At 42.0% G+C, this 20,836-nt stretch overlaps 1 protein-coding gene across 2 annotated transcripts in view; it reads left to right on the top strand.

The window, feature by feature from the left end:
• The first annotated feature begins 926 nt into the window (after positions 1–926).
• Positions 927–20,836, top strand: part of Morc3 (MORC family CW-type zinc finger 3) — a 42,365-nt gene continuing 22,455 nt past the window's right edge. Inside the window, exons 1-6 of one of the 2 annotated variants that reach the window (XM_028752523.1) lie at positions 927–1,154; positions 9,900–9,972; positions 12,402–12,534; positions 13,341–13,555; positions 15,453–15,600; positions 17,677–17,824. In XM_028752523.1, the coding sequence (XP_028608356.1) occupies positions 1,116–1,154; positions 9,900–9,972; positions 12,402–12,534; positions 13,341–13,555; positions 15,453–15,600; positions 17,677–17,824 (756 nt within the window). In that variant the 5' untranslated portion in view covers positions 927–1,115. The remainder of the gene's footprint in view (positions 1,155–9,899; positions 9,973–12,401; positions 12,535–13,340; positions 13,556–15,452; positions 15,601–17,676; positions 17,825–20,836) is intronic. The other variant, XM_028752524.1, reaches the window with a different exon arrangement.

Here is a 20,836-nt window from a genome sequence, read left to right as displayed (position 1 = left end):
GCTGCTGCCACTCCCTAGGTTGACTGTACAGCTCACGAACCAGCCATCACAGTTCAACTGTCTTGACACCCACGTGTTCTGCAAGAGTAGACACCTGGTTTGCTTATCTTGTGCCTCTCAGCACCATTACCTCGACAGACACGGTAATAAGAGACTTTGCACCTAACACCACAGTCTGAAAGCAGCCCAGGGCATCACAGATACTAACCAGCACTTTTAGGTGATTTATATCATTTATCCAACTGTGGACAACAAAGGGGACAGCAGAACACCACAGGTTTTGTTTTAATTTTACATCTCCTTATTAATTTAAAGGCATTTAAGTGTTTACAAAGCCTACAGTTAAAATATGAAGAGAAAACACAGTTCAAGTATAGGAAAATGAAAGGATCCCATACGGCAGTGTTTAGTAGACAGCGAATTCGTAATAAAGAACACTAAATTGTTTATCAGCAGAAGATGAACTGGGTAAATGTTAAGCTTCTGTATTACTTCAACTTTTATAAATAAAATATGACTTTCATCTTGCAACCTTCGCTTTACTTATACTATTTGCATCCCTTCCTTGACTAATTTCTACATCGTACTCACTGCATTACGGAGCTCGACACACACTGAATTAACATGTCCATGCATTACCACTACCAGGATAAAAAAAAAGCTGATGATTTTCAGGCAAACCCAAAAAGGAATTATTTTCTTCATTTTGTCTTGTAAGGTTCCAATAACATCATTACTGGCTGTCATGGATTACACTTTTGCAGTGCGATTCTCATCCGAGTTTGTCGTTTGTCCAGCTTCTACACAAACATCGTTCTTCGCGCCAATCTTCAATCTCAAGGTCCAGCTACGCGCGGCGAGGAGTTCACGCCCGCCCTCTCGTACACGCATGCGCCCTACGCCTGGGTCCTGCGCGCGCAGCAGGTCAGCCTCGCTTGGGCAAGCCTCTATCTCTATTCCCAATTCGCCTTTGCCCGAGGCGGAAATGAGTGGGTGTGGCCTCGTGTGGGCGACCCCGCCCCGGAAGTGGGCGGGATATTGAACCCCGCCGCGGACTCGTAGCCTCCCAGTCGGGCTGCGGCCGAGGCCGGTCCTGGCTTTGTAGCTTACTCAAGATGGCGGCGCAGCCACCCACCGGGATCCGCCTCAGCGCGGTGAGCAGCCGCGAGGGGAGGAGCGGGCCGGGTCCCAGGAGGGCGGGCAGGCGGGCCAGCCAGGGGGGTGGCAGCGGGCGGCGGCGACTCGAGGGCATGGCGCGGCGGCCGGGAGGTCGCGTCGGGGCCGAGGGGCCGCCGCCATGTCTCTCCGCTCGGAGGACCGGCTGTGATGTGCGGTTCGTCGCTCCCGGCGTCTCGCGCCATGCCGCAGCTCCAGCCCGCCTCAGGCGGCCTCTCTTTTCCCCGGCGCTGCGGTTGCCGACAGCTGTTGTGGGAGCCGCGCCCTCTGCGACCCGCCCGCCCCGGGAGCAGCCGCCGGGCCTCGTCGGGGCGGCGTGGGCTGCGGTGCAGCTCGGTTCCCGCACGCGTCGGTCCCTGTCTGCCCCGGCTCAGAGGCGCGGAGTCCAGGACCCTCTTCTCCCCCGCTTGCTTGGCATGCCCCTGCCTCTGCTTCGAGCCGAGTCCAATTCTGACAAACCCTTGTGAGGCAGCTGGGAGTGGTCACAGAAAAAACGACTTACACTTTCGGGTCCAAAACATTGTGGGCGTGGCTTCACCTGATGATTCCCGCAAAGTTTTATTCTCCGGCCCTGAGGTCTTAAGCGGGGAAAGTTCTTCCTCGGAAGATGTTTGAAGGATGGCTGCGGTGGCACATGCCTGTAATCCCAGCGCTCGGGTGACCGAAGCTGGCAAATTCTAGGACAATTTAGGGGCAAGAGGAAGTCCTGTCTCAAAGGGGTTGGAAAAGCGGTACTACAGTGTTATATAACCTCATTGCTGAGTGGTAAGGATTTCCGGAGGTTAAAGCACCTCCCGTAGGTTCTCTTAAAGAATGCGTCTGTCCCGGTTCATTCATTAAGCGATGTCCTTCGTTTGGGATGTGATAGCCCCAAGTGTGCATGAAGTGTTACCTAGGTTTATTGCTTCTGCCTTTTTTTGAGGTTTCACATTCTTCACATTTTTTGTTATGTTTTGTTTTAGATTGCCTGTTAGTACATTTTTTTTAGTTTATGTGTAGTGGTTTGCCCGTATGTATGTGTGCATGCTAACCACCTGTGTGTCTTATGCACCTGAAGATGAGGACTTCAGATCCCTTACTGCTAGGTATGAGTTGTCCCATGGGGTGCTGGGAGCTCTCTTACAGAGGACCAGGACTCAGTTCCCAGCACTGAGTTCTCTCTCTAAAGCCTGTAGTTTAGCCATTCTCACTCCCTTTTCTTTTGAGAGAGAATAGTACTGATGGTTTATGAGGAGCTTTAGTTAAGTGATTAGTTTGTTTGACTAATGGTGTCGAGTAGTTAAAAGAGAGTAACTATTCTTTCTTTCTTCTGGGTTTTAGCATTGTTCTGCTCCCCAGCTGGGTGAATCTGGATAGAGTAACACTTAGTCTCTCTAGAGCCAAAAGAGTTCTTATTCCCAGGGAAATGATGGAAATTATTCTGTGTCAATTATGAGTGACTAAGGTCCTGGAACAGGGATTTAGATTACTGTGAGTAATGGAGGGTGGTGATGAATGTGTCTTGGGTTATCCGACAAAAGGCTTCCTGTTTGCCTGGCACATGTTCTTTATGTTGCTGTATCCCCAGTCTTATGGAAGCTCCTAGATAATACAACAAAATAAATCCATAGATGAGTACATTTGCCAAATTATTGACTGGAGGGTCAGGTAGCAGAGAGCATGCAGATCTCTGCTGGGCTTAACAATACATTTGAGAGTTTTACCTAGTAAAGAGGATGTTAGGTCAGATACAGAGTTGATGGTAAGTAGCTCTAAGAAGGACTAAAACATCAGGCCTTGTGGTACAACTGTAACCTCATCTGCTTTGGAGGCTGAGGTAGTAGGACTACAAATTCAAGGCCTGCCTGAGCTACAGAGTGAGTTCAAGACCAACCTAGACAACTTGTCTCAAAATAGAAAGGAAAGAGGACTGGGCTGTGTTTCAGTGGGAGAGTACCTGCCGCCATGTGTGGAACCCAAGTTCAACCCCAGCACTTGAGGGCACTAAAGATAGCTCAAGAGAATTGGCTGTCTTACAACATTCCATTTCTCAATCATGATGTTCTGCTTAGCCAAACATATACAGGATCCTTAGTACAGATGAAGCTTTAGAAAACTTCCTTTCATGACAGTTAGCCTCAGGTCTTGCTGAAAGTATTTGAAATCTCTATTTTGGGTCAGGGATATATCCCAGTGTAATAGTACACACTTAGCATGTGCTAGGCCCTTGGTGCTACCCCATTACCAAAAATAAAATACAAACGCTATTTCTTTAAAAAGCTACATCCAAGTGACAAGGCGTAGTTGTACAGACATATAAGCCCAGCACTAAGAAAGCTGAGGTAGGAGGATCAAGAGTTCCAGGCTAGTTTAGACCATTTTCTTGACCCTTTCCTAAGTATGAAAGATAAGCCATAACCTACTCCCAAGTTGAGTCATGATCATTAGGAATGGATGAATTAAACATCTAATTGGTTCTGCATCTGAGTTCCAGCTTTTCCCCTCCTTACATATTGCATTCTCTGACTCTTCAAAATTGAAGTGAAGGGCCAGGAAAACAGCTGAGTTTGGTATAGTGCACACTGAAATTATGAAGACCTGAGGTCAGATCCCCAGCCCCCAGTAGAGTGTCTATAATCTAACTCAGCACTGGGGAGACAACTGTCTGCATCTCATTAGCCAGCCAATCTAGACAGACTAGTGAGCTCCAGGTTCAATGGGAGATCCTGTCTCAAAGATAAGGCGAGCGAGAGTGAGGGGAAGATACTCCCAAGTCAGCCTCTGGCCTCCACATTCCTGTTTAGTCCCACAAACCCACCACAAAAAGATTGAATTGATACTGGTCTTAGTGCTGAGTTTCTATAGTTCTAATTGCTCTAGAGGCTGAGGCTGGAGGATCACAAATTCAAGGCCAATTTTTATAACTTAGTAAGACCCTGTCTCAAAATATAAGAAAGAGAACTGAGCATCTAGCTTAGTAGTAGGGGCAGCCTATGAAATTGAAATTCTATGAGTTTCAAGGCCAGCCTGGTCTATAGAGTGAGTTCCAGGACCTTGGACATGGAAGGGTAATGTTCTTCAGTGTGTCATCTCTAGGCTATTATACATACATTTTAGAATCATTTAGGAGGTCTGAGATCCTAGCATGGAGTACAGAGTGCTAAATAAACTTTCATTTTCTTCTGTGTTTCCAAGCAAAATGCTTGGACCATTCCTGTTGTTTGGTGGCTTCTCCCCATTCTCAGATCCTTGTGCCTCCAACTGATACAGGTGCACTGTTACTGGCTCCTGAGGAGTGATATTACTTCATTTACTTATTTTTGTTGGAGTTGGTTTGTTCTCTTTTATTCTCAGATATGCCTGGCATGGTACTGTGATTGCATTTTCTATACAACTTTTTACTTTCCTTGGAGTTAGCCATTGATTTATATATTTTTTTCCTCCATACTGATCAGTAGATCACACTTTCGTAAGAACAAGGAGGTCTTTTTCCAGCTGTGTGCAGAACACACCCAGAATTTATCAGGTGGGAGTCCCTGGCTGGATAAAGTTGTGGGGACTTCTTTAATCTGTTAGGTTACTGTTTGGACTATGTGGATTTATTTACTCCTTAGTAAACACTGTTACTCCTATGACTAACAGCATAGGCTTAGCCTGCCCTCGTGGCCTCAGTCCTGACATAAATAATTTGATGTGTAACTTTGGACAAATCACTAAGTGTCCTTGTACCCAAGGTTCCAGTGTGAATGTGGAGTGTGATTCTCTTACCCATAACAGGATTGTGCTATAAGTTTTTGAGAAATTTTCATGCTGCATTCCATAGCAGCTGTACATATTATATTCCAAGCAAGTGTTAACCTAAATAATACAGGGTGGCTCTCCAGAACAGCAGATTGCAATGGCAGGAAAACCCAGGCAGAATACAGTAGACATCATGGAGATGGATGGCAAAGGAAGACAAGCATGCCAAAAGTAAATGAGTAAGGGTTGTGTTTTGATACAGTTGTCTTTGGATGCAAAGACCACAGAGTACAGTAGACATCATGGAGATAGATGGCAAAGGAAGACAAGCATGCCAAAAGTAAATGAGTAAGGGTTGTGTTTTGATACAGTTGTCTTTGGATGCAAAGACCACAGAGTACCGTCGGCCTAAGGATGATCAATGAGTTTCTGGACCTGTGATGGATGCTGTAAAACTATTTTAATCTATGTATGAGGCTGTGACTTTAGCAATCTTCTGTGGTGATTCCTGTTACCTGGAAAATATTTTCAAGGATCTCTCTTCCTATGTGGCTTTACCTCATTTTATTTTGGTCCTGACAACTTTCTTGGGTTTTCTTTTCTCTTTCTCTTTTGCTTGCTTGCTTGCTTTCTTTCTTTCTTTCTTTTTTTTTGTTTGCTTGTTTTTTTGTTTTTTTTTTGTTTGTTTGTTTTTTTCGAGACAGGGTTTCTCTGTGTAGTTCTGGCTGTTCTGGAACTCACTCTGAAGACCAGGCTGGCCTCGAACTCAGAAATCCGCCTGTCTCTGCCTCCCAAGTGCTGGGATTAAAGGCGTGCACCACCACTGCCCGGCTTTGTTTTCTTTTTTACTTGTTTGGGGAGTGGAGGGCAAGCACACATGTGCCATGAGATGAGAGAACAGAGGTTAGTAGTCAGTTCTCATTCCTACCATGTGGGTTCCAGGCTAGATGCTTGGCAGATTTTTACCTGCTGAGCCATATTGTAGCTACCAACTACTTTGATACAACAGAGCACAAAAGTTCTAATTTCTTTGAATGCTTTCTTTTTTGAGACAGTGTCAGTATTTTGCCCTGTAGCCTCACCTGGCCTGGAACTTGCTACATAGACCAAGATGGCCTCTGACTGATAGAGATTTTCTACCTTCCAGGTGCTGGAATTAAAGCCATGTACCACCACACCTAGCTTCCTGCGACTGTTTATAGTTTTTTAAAAGTGTGTGTATGCATGTGCACGCACAGATGCCTGTGGGAGTCAGAAAAGGCCATTGCTTTGCCTAGAGCTGGCGCTACTGTCACTTAGGGGCTGGTAGAGGAATTTTAATTCAGAACATGGCTACTATGGCAAGAGATCACATCAAAATATTCTAGGTAATCCAAGGAGACAGAGGTAAGCAGATCTCTGAGTTCAAGGCCAGCCTTGTATAGAGCAAGTTTCAGGTAAAGAAGTTTAAGTCCAGGCATGGAAGTATATGCCTTTAATCCCAGTACTCAGGTAACAGAGGCATGCAGATCTCTAGAGTTCTGCTCAGTTCGTGGAGTTCAGAGGCAGTTTTATCAGTAGAGTTGTTTTTGTTTTGTTTTGTTTTTTCGAGACAGGGTTTCTCTGTGCAGCCCTGGCTGTCCTGGAACTCACTCTGTAGACCAGGCTGGCCTCGAACTCAGAAATCTGCCTGCCTCTGCCTCCCAAGTGCTGGGATTAAAGGTGTGCACCACCACCACCACCACCACCGCCACCGCCTGACATCAGTAGAGTTTTACAGAGACAGGTTGAAAAGAGAACAAGCTAGATACAGATAAAGACGGAACAAGCCAGAAAATTAGAAGGAGTCAAAAGATTGCTAGAGTTACTTTGAGGTCAAGCAGGGAAATTCAGTGAGAAGCAGAAAGAAGACAGTTTTGAGTTATCTTGAAGAGGAGTTGAACCAGAACAGCTGAGTTAATCCAGTCAGCCAGAGCTCTGAACTAGGAAGGGTGTGCTTTTTTAGTAAGTCTCAGAGGCTGAGAGCATTCTAGGTTAGAATGTATGTAGGCCAGAAGCTCCAGGACTGGGCCTAAGTTAGCAGACAGAGACAGTAAGCCTCAGAGACAGCAGTTACATCAGGAGAATAAAAAAATACCTTTATAGAAACTGATCAGTGTGACCCTGAGAACCAGACTCTGGTTTAAGCTTTATTGAATTCTGTAAGTTGATTTTTTAAGTTTTGCTTTTCTCTGGTGCTAAGATGAAACCCTTGTACCTGTTGGACCCTGCTACTAGTGTATGTCTCCAGGGTTTTCACTGTCATGTGTGTTGTGACAGATTTCCTGGGAGAAGCTGGGACTGCAAAGGTCAATTGACATCAGTGATGTGGATTCAAGAGTTCAGAGCCAGGTTACCTTAGGACAGTGTTGGCCCCTTAATAGCGATTATTGCTATTGTCTCCTGTGGCTTAAGGTCTTTGGGCATTGGGTAAATCATTTGAAGTATACAGATGGACCCGTATGTTTTATTCAACCAAAGGGTCAAGGAATGCTGTCAAAAGCATCTGAGGCCGAAAACAGCCTTTTCCTAGCTTTACTGTTACCACCACCTGATGTACCCAAAGGTCTTGATACTGCTCTGCTACTCGAAAACTTCAAGCTATTACCACTATTGAACATTTGGCTCTAGAATGAACTGTCTCTTACCCCTTTGAGGTGAGAGCTGTTTTTTATGTTGCTGGTGTCTTTAGATGTGCAGTTATAAATACCACTTTTATTACCTCAGCTGAAGTGATGAGATAAGAGCTGTACCAAGCTGTGAAAATACATGGCTTGGGCATTTCCTTCTCTCTTCTAACCATTCCTAAGTCTAGGCCTAGAAGTTGCCATACTATCTAATCTTCTAAACTGATTCATTCTGGCTGCTCTTGGCTTCTGACTGAATTGTTCTGTCTGGCCTCATCCTAACTTTGACAATCTATTCTAATCTTCTGGCTCCTGTTCTCTGGCTCATTCTGTCTTTACCTGTATCTAACTTGTTCTCGTTCTCTCTGTAACCCATCTCTGTATTACTGTCTCTGTGAAATGGCCACACATATACACACACACACACACACATATATATACATATACCCCACACAGCACACCACACACAGAGCAACGTCAACCACACCACACACCTTTTCCTCATGCTCTCTGCTCTTTATGTAGTCTCTCTACCTCTACTGTTCTCCTATGAGTTGAGAGTATCCTATATCTGACTCATTCTGTCAGATCTTTCTCTGATCTGACACTTTGTCTGCCTCTCAATTAGATGCCACTTTCAAACATGGCTGTTTCCTTCTACAAAATAACCTTACCTTCAATGTTAGGGATTAAAGATGTGTACTAAAGATGTGTCTGTATTCCAGCCAGATCATACTGTAATCCAGGGCATGTCTGCATTCTGACTGGATCATATCTTTGGATGCAATCTTTTGCTAGAGCAGCCATGTTGCTGGATTAAAGTTCTTCTACATATATAGTTCTAAAACTTGATATAGTTTGATTTATATACCCTTTTTTGTTATATTTGAGAAATAATTTTCAAATCAAGTGTCATGAAACTTTTTTCTTCTTCTAAAGTCTAGCAGTTTTATCTGTTATTTTTTAGGTGGGTTTTTTTGGTGGTGATGGTGGTGATTTTTTGGTTTTTCAAGACTGGGTTTCTCTGTGTACCTCTGGCTGTCATGGAACTTGCTGTGTAGACCAGGCTAGCCTTGAACTCAGAAATCTGCCTTCCTCTTGGGAGATATCCCAAGTGCTGGGATTAAAGGTCTACACCACCATGCTGGGCTATTTTGATCTATTTTGACTTAATTTCTATATATGTTGTAATGCAGGAATTTGGTTTGCCCAGTGCCATTTGTTGAGAGGGCCTTTTTCCAGTCAAGATCTTGGTGCCATATGTGCAGGGTTTGTCTGTAGGCTGCTGACATATTGAGAGTCTGCCTGTCTTAGAGTGCACAGCTTGCCATGTCCGGTCCTGTAGGGAGCTGATCTCTGTAGTTGCCTGAGGTTTCGTTTGTTTTCTGTTTTAGTTAGATCTCCAACAGCTCATGCTGGGTTCCCAGCTTCAAACTTGCTTAAGTTTTTGTTACTCTGCTTTCTGAGTGATGGAATTACCGGCTCTTAGTCACCATGCTCAGTTTTAAGGAGTGCTGGGGGTTGAACCCAGGGCTTTGTGAATGTTAGGTAGGCATTCTACCTATTGAGCTACACCCCCAGCCTCTTGTGTTGGGGAAGTGGAGGCAAAAGGATCCGAAGTTTAAGGGGAGTTCAAGGCTATCCTAGGATACACGACCCTGTCTTTTAAAAATGTGTTTAACTTATTACGTGTGTGCATGTATGCCCCCAAATTGTTCAAGAAATTAAGTTTCCTATTGGCTTCTCCTTCCATATCCTATTATTGAGAGTAAAAACATACTTTAAAACCTTGGAAAACTTAAAAGCCTTGATTTGTTATTTGACATTCTTTTAAGAGGTCATGGATGTACACCAGGCCACTATTTGACTGTAATAAAGTTGGAATAGATAATAAAACCAACTTGAGGTGTCAAATATTTAGTCTTTGATAGGCAACCAGCAAAGCTTGTAGATGAAGCAGAGCTAGTAAGGTTATTAGGCCTAATTAGTACACTATTGACTGAATACCTTCTTGGCGAGATTGTCTCAAAGTATGGATTTAGGAAATGATGTTTGTGGGTCCTTAGGGTCTTGGTTGGATCATTTCAAACAGGTCTTGCAAGGGAATTGGGAATTAGGCAAGCTCTGCAGTGTGGACATAGGAGACAACGGTTTTAAGCAGGGCTCCATGTGAAAGCTGTTGAGTGGTTTCCTCAGCCTTATCTTCCAGGAAGTTTCTAGGTTTTATCTTCTTGGAGCAAGCAATCAAGTCAGGTATTTTTTTATTTGGTATCAATGCTATTTAACACAGACTTTATTGGGTCTTATGCTTATAATTAAGGGCTAAATTAAATTTTATGAATTGTTGGTTTGTTTCAGCTTTGCCCGAAGTTTTTACATACAAATTCTACTAGTCATACTTGGCCGTTCAGTGCAGTTGCTGAATTAATAGGTATGTAAATTGTTGTTTCATATGCTATCTCTTAATTGTAATGTTAGTTGACTTCTGAAAAATAATATGCAATTATACTTTTTCAAAATTTATCCTGAGTAACATTAGAGTAAATGCTTACTTAGACAGTCGTTTAAGTTGGTATCAGGTGAATTAGGTGTATTACTCAAGTGTTTTCATTGCTTTTAGTACTTAATTTGCTAAGTTGACATAGCATTTATGGTGAAAATATTTATATTCTTATGAAAGTAGAAAAATAAGAATTACACTTCACATTATTGTGTATAACATACAGAATGGTTTCATCTTTCAGGTGTTATAGATTTATGATAGTTACTTATTGTTTCCTCATCAGGGAATGATGAGGTCCAGGGATATACCTTAATTATCTAATGAGCATGACAATATGTAAGTTATGTTCAGATTTGTATCGTGAAGTCTAGGTTTTCTTCTTATGAAATTATATGAGCACTTCAATTTAGGTTTATGTTTTAAAAGGAGGTTTTTTTTTTTTTTTTTAAAGATTTATTTATGAGTGAGTTCCAGGACAGCCAGGGCTATACAGAGAAACCCTGTCTCGAAAAAAAAAAAAAAAAAAAAAAGAAAGATTTATTTATTATGTATACAGTGTTCTGCCTGCATGTATGCCTGTAGGCCAGAAGAGGGCACCAGATCTCATTATAGATGGTTATGAGCCACCATGTGGTTGCTGGGAATTGAACTCAGGACCTCTGGAAGAACAGCCAGTGTTTTTAACCTCTGAGCCATCTGTCCAGCCCAAAAGGGGGAATTTTATTCTCAGGAATTTCCATATATATTTTAGAACGAGTCTTCTTAATTTTTTTGAAGCCGGGTTTCTATGTAGCCCTGGATGTCTTTGAACTCACTGTGTAGATAGACCAGGCTGAACTCAGAGATCTGCCTGCCTCTACCTCCTGAGAGCTGAGATCAAAGCCCAGCTTTAAGATGGAATCTTTATCAAAGGAAGGTCCTTAGGTATGAGAGCAGAAGAAGGAGGGACTTTTTGAGTTTGTTTATTAAGGAAGGATCTCCCTCTAGCCTAGGCTGGCCTGAAGCCCCAGAGTAAGCTTTCATCATCAACTTCTCTAGTGCTAGGGTTGCAGGGTGAGCCACCATGCCAGGCTTGCAGGAACTCCTTTGGCATATTAAGGTTCTTGTAAAGTCAGAGCTAGCAAACATTCGAGTGATTTTTAATTTTTCTTCTCCCAAATCTACAGTGGATGTGCTAGTCATACAAGTATTCTCATATTTCTTTGTGTTTGATGGCAGCTGAGCATAGATTACCATGCCTAACAATGGTGTTCTTTATGGTATTACTAGCTTTAAGTTTCTTTTTTAAAAATTGGTTTATTTATTTTTTATTTATTTATGTGCACTGTTGTTTTACCTGCATGTATGTCTCTGAGAGGGTGTCAGATCCTCTGGAACTGGAGTTAAAGACAGTTGTGAGCTGCCATGTGAATGCTGGGAATTGAACCCAGGTCCTCTGGAAGAGCTTCTAATGCTATTAACTGCCAAGCCTTTTCTCCTGCCCCCAACTTTAAGTTCCTAATGAAATACTTTTTATCTTTTCTGAAGTGGTTGGAAATTAATTGTAACTTAATTTACAATTTAATTTTTTCTTTTTTTTTGTTTTTCGAGACAGGGTTTCTCTGTGCAGCCCTGGCTGTCCAGGAACTCACTCCGTAGACCAGGCTGGCCTCGAACTCAGAAATCCTCCTGCCTCTGCCTCCCAAGTGCTGGGATTAAAGGCATGTGCCACCACTGCCTGACTAATTTATTTCTAATAAATATTTCAAAGTATATTTCATTTAAGGGCTATGCAGATGGATCTTGATAAGTCACAAGTTGATTTTATTACTGATAACAGTTAAAGTTTTTTCATTTTTTAATATAGTCTTTTATGCCTGTTTGGAGAGAAATGAGTGTCTAAACAAGGATGTTAAAGGTGTTTGTTAAATGAGAAGTGTGCCGTGAGTCTAAAGCTGGGAGACCTGACAGGGATCACAGAGGATAGGTATTGTAGGTGGTGAATCAGCCATCTTGTGTATAGCTCAGAGCAAAGTGATGCCGCCTTCCCTTTGCTGTATTAGCTGGTGTAGAGCTCTCTTGACACTCAGTTCTCACTTACCCTGATGATAGACAGGCTGGTTTGTAGTCACCTTTGTGAGTGAGTAGTGGTTTCACACTTGAGTGTGGTGGGTGCCAGTCTTTTTTCCTAAGAAATGAGGGGCCTGGAGAAAGCTAAGGGGATGCAGTCAATGAAAGCAGTTTATTCTTGTGTTTTCAAACCTTAGGAATTTCTAACAATTAGAGTGACATTACTGTTCTGTTGCTTGTTACACATTGTTCTAATTACAGCGTCTTTAATGTGCAGACTCAGAATTTCTCAAAACTCTGTCTTCCAGATAATGCGTATGATCCTGATGTGAATGCTAAACAGATCTGGATTGATAAAACAGTGATTAGTGACCATATATGCTTGACATTCACTGATAATGGCAATGGGATGACAGCAGATAAGTTACATAAAATGCTAAGGTAAAAATCTGTTACAGTTTGGGGAGTGATGGCTTCTGTCTTGAAAATTGTCGTGTGTCATGCAAAACACCATTTCATAGCCTTCAACTTTGTCTTTAAAACATGAAATGCTCTGCCTACAGTGTGGTTATCTACAGCTAGAGCATGTATCCCATTTCCTATCCCCACCGTGCTCAGCATCCCTTCCCCAGGTTGCATTACCTAAAGTTCCAGCATTCCTTTGGAATTGTACAATAGCTATTTTTACTTGGAATAAGTTAGTCTCAACTTGTGTTTCTAATGGAATTTACTATTGAAGATAGGGAGTTGTCTTTGAAGAGACTGAGAGGCTGAAGAGGCATAAAGTAGTCATACGTGTCTGCAATGGGTGCTGAAGTATACAGTAGAGTAGAGGGCGATCTAGACGTAGAAGCCTTCAGTTGTCTCCTAAATGTTTCTTATGCTGCCAGATAGTCAGATTGACCCCATCATTACATGCTACACAGTCTTGTGTAGAACATGAGAATTGTTCAGCTCTAGAGGAAATGGTATTTACGTCTACCTCGAGTAATAACCCAGACGTTTAGCCAGACATTCCAGGTGCTGAGCTGATGGAAGTGCCTGAAATGCATTCCTTTCAGAGATGTGAAAGACATCAAGGGAGGTCACAGTAATGTGCCCAAGACCACACTCCCAGGATGGGTGGAGTCACCATTTTAACCAGGCTTTTTACTTGGTACTACACTTATTAAATTTATTAAATTTTAATACTGAATTTTTAAAAATGAAAGAATATGAATGTTTATTGTTTAACTCTTTCTTTTTAGCTTTGGCTTCAGTGACAAAGTCACCATGAATGGTCATGTCCCAGTTGGATTGTACGGGAATGGCTTCAAGTCAGGTTCTATGCGACTGGGCAAAGATGCAATGGTTTTTACCAAAAATGGAGAAACCATGAGTGTGGGCTTCTTGTCTCAGACCTACCTGGAAGTCATAAAGGCGGAGCATGTTGTTGTCCCAATTGTGACATTCAACAAACACCATATCCTTTTGGTTTTGGAATGAATGCTGCAGAGAAACAAAAAAGTTGGAACATTCCTTTTTATTTCCTTCAGTTCTTGTCTTGCCCTATCTTCTCTTGTTTTAGGAAGGGTTCTTTCATGTTACTCAGGCTTGCCTCCAGACTACTGACTTTCCATTCCGTCCAACTAAGAGCTGGGAGTAAGAGCATACAGCACCACACTCATCCAAACTTTTGTTGTTCTTAAAATTATTTTGTATGTATAGGGTTTTGTCTGCATTATGGATATGTGCATTTGTGGTATCTGCAGAGATCAGAAGAAGGTGTTAGTTCTCCTGGTTCTGCACACAAGTGCTGTGATGTTTGGAGGTCAGAGGACAACTTTTAGGAGTCAGTTTTCTCCTCTACCATGTGGGCCCCGGGGATTGAACTTCAGGCTAGATGCCCAGCAGTTTTTACCTGCTGAGCCATGTTGCCAGCTACCAACTACTTTGGTAGTTGCACAGAGACCACAAAAGTTCCAATTTCTTTGAGTCCTAGACAACCTTTTCTTTCAACCTTTTCTTTTTGAGATAAGAGTCTCAATATCTAACCCTTAGCCTCACCTGGCCTAGGACTTGCTACATAGACCAACATGGCCTCTGCCTCCCAGATGTCCTCTGCCTTCCGAGTGCTGGAATTAAAAGTGTATACCACCACTCCTAGCTTCCCTTGTCTGTTAGCTGCCATGTGGGTGCTAGGAATTGAATCTCCTCTACAAGAACAGCAAGTGCTCTTAACCACTAAACTAACTCCCTAGCCCCTAAATTCTTGGAGTTTTTTGTTTTTTTCTTTTTAAAATCATATACTTCCTTTACTCTGTGCCTAAAGTTGAGGGTTTGTTTTTTTCTTTTTTTCCTGGAAGTGTACAATGGAGATCTTTAACATAATATGGTTATGGTTGTGTGGGGGTTTTGTTTGTTTGTTTGTTTGTTTTTGTTTGTTTGTTTGGTTTTTTTTTTATTGGTTGGTTGGTCTCATAAGTAGCCTTGGCTGGTCTTAAAGTCAGAGATTGCCTGCCTCTCCCTCTCCCTCCTGAGTGATGGGTGCCACCATGGCTAGCTGTGTTACTTTTTTTCCAGGGCTGGAGATGAAGTCTGTAGTAGAGTACTGGTCTGTTACATACAAGGACATGGGCTTGATTTGCAGTCCCACAGAACAGAGACTTAACTCCACAGGCCTCCTTGTCTTAGACATGGTTTCAGAATGTAGTGGAATAAGGCAGGCCTTGCCTCTTATGCAGCAGAGATTACAAGTATGGGCCACTTTGCTTACTGTACAGTTCCTTATTTCAAGCTTATTGTGGATTAATAAAAAAATTGTTGGCCGGGCGGTGGTGGCGCACGCCTTTAATCCCAGCACTTGGGAGGCAGAGGCAGAGGCAGGCGGATTTCTGAGTTCGAGGCCAGCCTGGTCTACCAAGTGAGTTCCAGGACAGCCAGAACTACACAGAGAAACCCTGTCTTGAAAAACCAAAAAAAAAAAAAAAAAAAAAAAAATTGTTGGCCTATCTCAAAAGTTTGCCTAATAACAGTGAAAAGCAAGATGGCTTTAGAAACTCATTGACATATAAAGCACTGAGTTATCTAGAAGTAATGCATTTGCTCCCTTCCCCGTTTTACAGGTTGAGGTAAGGTTGCCTTAAACTCATAACCTTCTTCCCTCAGCTGGGGTGCAGGTGTCTCCCCTCAGCTGGGGTGCAGGTGTCTCTCCTATAACATGCTCATTCCTCATCTTTCCTTTTGTTCATTAGAACTTGTGTTGCTGTTTTAAGACTTAAAAATATTTAGGAATTGGTTTCTATTGAAGTTATTAAAGTTAGTTTCTGTATTACAATTGTGTAAAACTTGTTGATTTCAATCTTTAACTAAGGACATACGTCAGATGATTAATTTAACAGAATCAAAAGCAAGCCTAACAGCAATTCTGGAACATTCTCTGTTTTCTACGGAACAGAAATTACTGGCAGAACTCGATGCTATCATGGGTAAGAAGGGGACAAGAATCATCATTTGGAATCTTAGAAGGTAAATGGAGACCTGTTGGTAGTTGACCATTTGGGAAGTAAAGTCCATGCATAGAATGGTTGGTTTCATTATGTTTAACCCTTGTTACACAAAGTAGAAATGAATGCAAAAAGCATTTGTTGGCATACTTAGTGACTTGTTTTTTTTCTAACATGTTTTATTGAACCCACTTTGACTTCAAAGAGTTACTTTCAAATTGCTCTAATAGTTTGTTAGTCCTGTCATTCAGTTTTCAGTAGCACTGTATAGTAGCATTCCATTCCTAGGCTCAAACCAAAAAAACCTATCTAAAAGTTCAGAATGAAATACTAGCTACTCTGGCTGCTGAAAATGAGGTCGCATGAGCTACCAATCCAGTAAATAATGGGTGAGTTTTGCCTTGCTAAAATTTTATGGTTCTTGAGTTTGGGATGGCTCAGTGGGTAAAGCTAAGCTTGCAGCCAAGCCTGATAATATGCGTTTAAGCCCCCTCTTAGGTCCGTGTGGAAGAAGGGAATGAATTTTTCAAAGTCTACACACATTCTTTCTCTCCTGCTTTCTCTTCTCGCTCTTTCTCTCTCTCTCTCACCCACACACAAACAGTATATAAATGAATAAGTAAGTAAAATATTTATAACTAAAATTAATAATTCTCTGTCTTTGGGTACAATCTTTTGCAATTAAGAGCTTTAAAATAAATATTAATAATTGTGAGATGCCTATAATTCATTGACTCATAGAAGTAAAGCAGTAATAGCATTAAAACTAAAGCTTTTAGAATTCAATTTTTTAACCCCTTCTTTCCTTTTGCTTGCATTTACCCTCCTGTCCCTCCTGGTTATTTTTCTTTCTCTTCAATCAGACTCTCCTGTTTCTCTTGCGATAACTGGTTCCCTATGTGCACTCCAGCTCTTGTTCCCCTTATCAGTCTTCTCTAGGTGTTAACAGTGCCAGGTACTTCCCTTGGTGCAGTACCGTGCAGGCCTTACCTCAGTACCGAAGTACCACAGTGCACTGTGGCCACACTTGTTTCTGTGCTGTGCTTCTCTAGTCCTGGCAGCCTCTGACCTTGACTATTACTTGATTTTGTGGTTTCAAAAAGTTACCTAAAAGATAATTCCAGATATGAAACTCCTGGGATCCATGCTGGTGTTGCCAGGTCTTTGTGTTTATCAGAGCAGTAGTTTGCTGGTTTTCATGCTGACATTCCCTTGTGAGTTCAGTGCCATTGTTTTCCATCTCCCCTGTTAAAGAGCGTGTAGTTTATAGCCTGACACTGCTAGAGATACTGCTGTGTGCGGGCAGGTGGTAGTGGTGGTGGTGCATACCTTTAAGTTAATCCCAGCACTCAGGAGGTAGAGGCAAGCCAATCTCTTGGGTTTGAGACCACCTTGGTCTACAGGGTAAGTTTCAGGATAACCAGGGCTACAGAGAAACAAAACTCAAAACAAAACAAAAAAAACCGTCAAACCAAAACGAACAAACAAACAAAAGAACCAAAAGACATTGCTGTAAACATTGCTGCAGGTGTCTCTTGGGAATGCCCAGGAGTGCCCTTTCTAGGTAATATGATGGCTGTATTGTTAGGCATTGAGAACTTGGCAGACTCTGCAGAGGCACTGTACCATTTTATGATGTAGGTAGACACGAATGTTGACATGGATGATGTAGTTTTCCTGGATCTTCCCAAGTGCTTTTTATATGGTGGGTTTTTTTGGGGGGGGGGGGGGTTCTTTTTTTTTTTTTTTAAACAAGAATACCTTTTTTTTGTTTTGTTTGTTTTGTTTTGTTTTTTTGTTTTTTTCGAGACAGGATTTCTTTGTGTAGCCCTGGCTGTCCTGGAACTCACTCTGCAGACCAGGCTAGCCTTGAACTCAGAAATCCAAGTGCTGAGATTAAAGCGTGCGCCACCACTGCACGGCTTTTATGTGGTTTTGATTGTTTTGTTCTTGCCTTTTGACCCCTTGCCTACGTTTGTTTGCACATTTATTCACCCATGCATCCATCCATTCATCCATTTGTTTCCCTACCACTTTATATTTGCTTATTTTTCTTGATGTGAAGTTAAATTTTCCTTTTCTAATTTTTTTCTTACAGTTACAAAAATGCAACAGAATTTGATTTTGAAAAGGATAAATATGACATCAGAATTCCTGAGGATTTAGATGAGGCGGCAGGAAGGAAAGGGTACAAAAAACAAGAAAGAATGGACCAAATTGCCCCTGAGAGTGACTATTCCTTAAGGGTATGTACTCAGTTGTTGTTGGAAATGAGCAATCAAGAAGTATTGGAACTGTTAGCAGGCTTGCGTTATCCATTTGGGTTGTAAAACCTCCAGAGGTCTCTGACTGGAAGTGTGTTAAACATGAATCAGCATACTAAACAATTGATTACTCTTTTATTTGTTAAGGAAATCTTATTTTAGTAGGTGGGTTGGTATATAGCTTAGTTGACAGAGCCCTTGTTAGCATGCACAAGGCCCTGGGTTTGATCCTTAGTACCACATAAACTGGACATGGTGATACTTGCCTGTAATCTTAGAAGGGGGGTGGTGGGAGTGGAGGCCAAAGGGTCCAGAGTTCAAGGTCACCCTTGCCTATATAGAGAGTTTGAGGGTAGTTTGGGTTGCATGAGATCCAGAGAGCAGGGAGGGAGAGAACCTTGTTTTAATTCTGAAGACACAGTGGTTTTGCATTTCCAATCTGCACTTAGTTTATTGGAACTGACGAATCAGTACATCTTATGGTGACTATCCTGATTAATGAAGTCACAGAACATCACATTCAGTGCGTTAAAATTACAGTGTTCTAGGAGACACACTTGATTATCCTTGATTTGTCTAAAGCAATAAATTACTGACTAGATAATATACAGTAGTGACATTTTGTGGTATCTCTTGATTTAGAAATAGGTTATGTGCCGGGTGGTGGTGGCGCCCGCCTTTAATCCCAGCACTTGGGAGGCAGAGGCAGGCGGATTTCTGAGTTCGAGGTCAGCCTGGTCTACAGAGTGAGTTCCAGGACAGCCAGGGCTACACAGAGAAACCCTGTCTTGAAAAACCAAAAAAAAAGAAATAGGTTATGTTTAAAAGTTAAAGTGTATTAGTTGTTTGTCTCCCAGCAGACAAGGATAAGTAGGTGGGTTTATTTTTGGCTTCACTTCTAAGGTGTGTGTAATAGAAGGGATGACAGCTAATAGTCACATTGTGTCCTCAGAGGACACAGAATGAGAACTGCCTTTGCTCAGCTAATTTTATCGTTTTATGTAGCTTAAGACCCCAACCCAGGGAATGGTGTTAACCACCTTTAGGGTGGGTCTTCCCAATAAGATTAACCTAACCTAGAAAACCCCTCACAGACACTCCCAGAGATTGTCTCCAAGGTGATTCTCGATCCTGTTCAGTTGACAATTTGAACATAACATCTGACATTTACAAGTTTGATAATGCAACTTTTTCTAAGGTCTAATTACAATAGCAAATGTATACTATTTCTTATCACATCCTATTACTAGGATATATCACTGCTGTTAGTCACGCCTAAGTGTGAACAGGTCCCAGGCATGAGAACAGACTGACAGCATGCAGCTCGTAGCACACACTACAGTGCAGTGTTTTCCAAGACCATGAATGAGTTTTAGGAAGGACATCATACCTTGAAATCAAGCTCCGGGGGGAAAAGAAAGAAACGTTCAGAGTTTGCTTTTCTATTGAGTCTTTCATCCATTTGAATTATTCAACACATTTCATTCAGAGATTTCTCATAGTAATGGGGCTACAGAAGAACATGTTAGTGTGTAATGTTGGTCAGTTTTCTAAAGTTTTCTTTTTCTGAGAGAAGGTCTTTCTATGTAGCCTAGACTTACCTTACGTCTCAGCTTCCTAATTACTGGGTCACAGGCATGTCACCCCAAAGCTATGTCTAGCCCGTGTTAAATGAAGACAAGCAGGGCATGGTGACTCACATCTTTCTTTTCAGCACTCTGGAAAGCTCAGGCAAGACTGAGGCTTGAGGCTAGCCTGGGCTACAAAGTGAGACCGTGTTTCAAAAATTCCTTCGCAAAAGAAATGAAATGAAATGAAAACATACTTTGAGCCAGGTATGTTAGAACAGTCCTGTGACCCAGCACTTGAGATCATGGCTGGAAAAGATGAGGGTGCAAGGTTGTTTTCAACTGCATAGGAATACGTTAAGGCCAGACTTTCCAAGGAAAAACTTTGCCCAGCTTATAACAGCCTCTTATTTGAATTTAAATTGCTTGTTGGTTCTTGCCTAATAAATCGTTTGCCTTTAGATTATAAACGTTGTCTCTCCCATGAAACATTGAGCCCCCAGTCCCAAGGGCTGTGGCTGTCCGTCTCAGAGCCACTGAAAGCTAGTCTGTGACACACTTGAGATCTCTGTGTTCCCCTCGCAGAACATTATTGCTGAGCTTCCTGCTGGCTGTCCCACTTTCTCTGCGAGGGTATATAGGATCCTGTGCTGGTAATAAACGTGCTAACGTGAGCCGTCAGCTTGTGTAGTCTTCCTGACCCCAGCTTTACTTGCTCAGCCCAGCCCAGCCCTCCCTCTTGACACCTCACAGTCTGGACCCTCCTTCCTCCAGTTTCTTGTCAGGTTCCTGTGTACTTTTTGTAAGAACTTAACTAATATGCATGGTACTTCACAGTGGTCCTAGTGTCATCGAGTGTCAAGTAGTGTGACCTGGGACAATGGAACCGACAAATGAAGCAAACTAAAGTCTTATGCAATAGCCAGCTTTATTCAGAGCCTCAGACAGTTTATATTCTGAGGGTTAAAAAGGTTGTGAGTAAAGTTCTTGTGAGTTCAAGTTCATCAGAAGAAGAACCTGCACGTGGCAAAAACGTTTTTCCATAGAGGCATGCTTATAAACATTGTGATTTTTAGAAAAATTTGAGAGAGTTTCTCAAAATAGCATCAACTACCTCAGGAAGCAGAAGCACGGTGAGGTCAGAGCCACCTTTAGCTGTAGGTTGACTTTTAGGTAGTTGAAGCTATTTTGAGAGACTCAAATTTTTCTAAAAATCAGAATAACTAATATGATTTTGTGCTGATATTGCTTGAGTCTTAAATCCAGGAACTAATACCATGTTTACCTCTGAACTATGCCTCTATCTCTGTAGACTGTAGTATTTTATTAAGGAATTAAGGTGTTTGTTACAAAAGGACGCATTTTCTTTTTAAATTAATATCTGAGTAATGTTCAGTAATGCTGAACAAACTTGTGAATAGTTCTT

Source organism: Grammomys surdaster, unplaced genomic scaffold (assembly GCF_004785775.1).
Source record: "Grammomys surdaster isolate TR1022 unplaced genomic scaffold, NIH_TR_1.0 125925, whole genome shotgun sequence".
Lineage (NCBI taxonomy): Eukaryota > Metazoa > Chordata > Mammalia > Rodentia > Muridae > Grammomys > Grammomys surdaster.
This window is presented reverse-complemented; position numbering and strand designations above follow the sequence as displayed.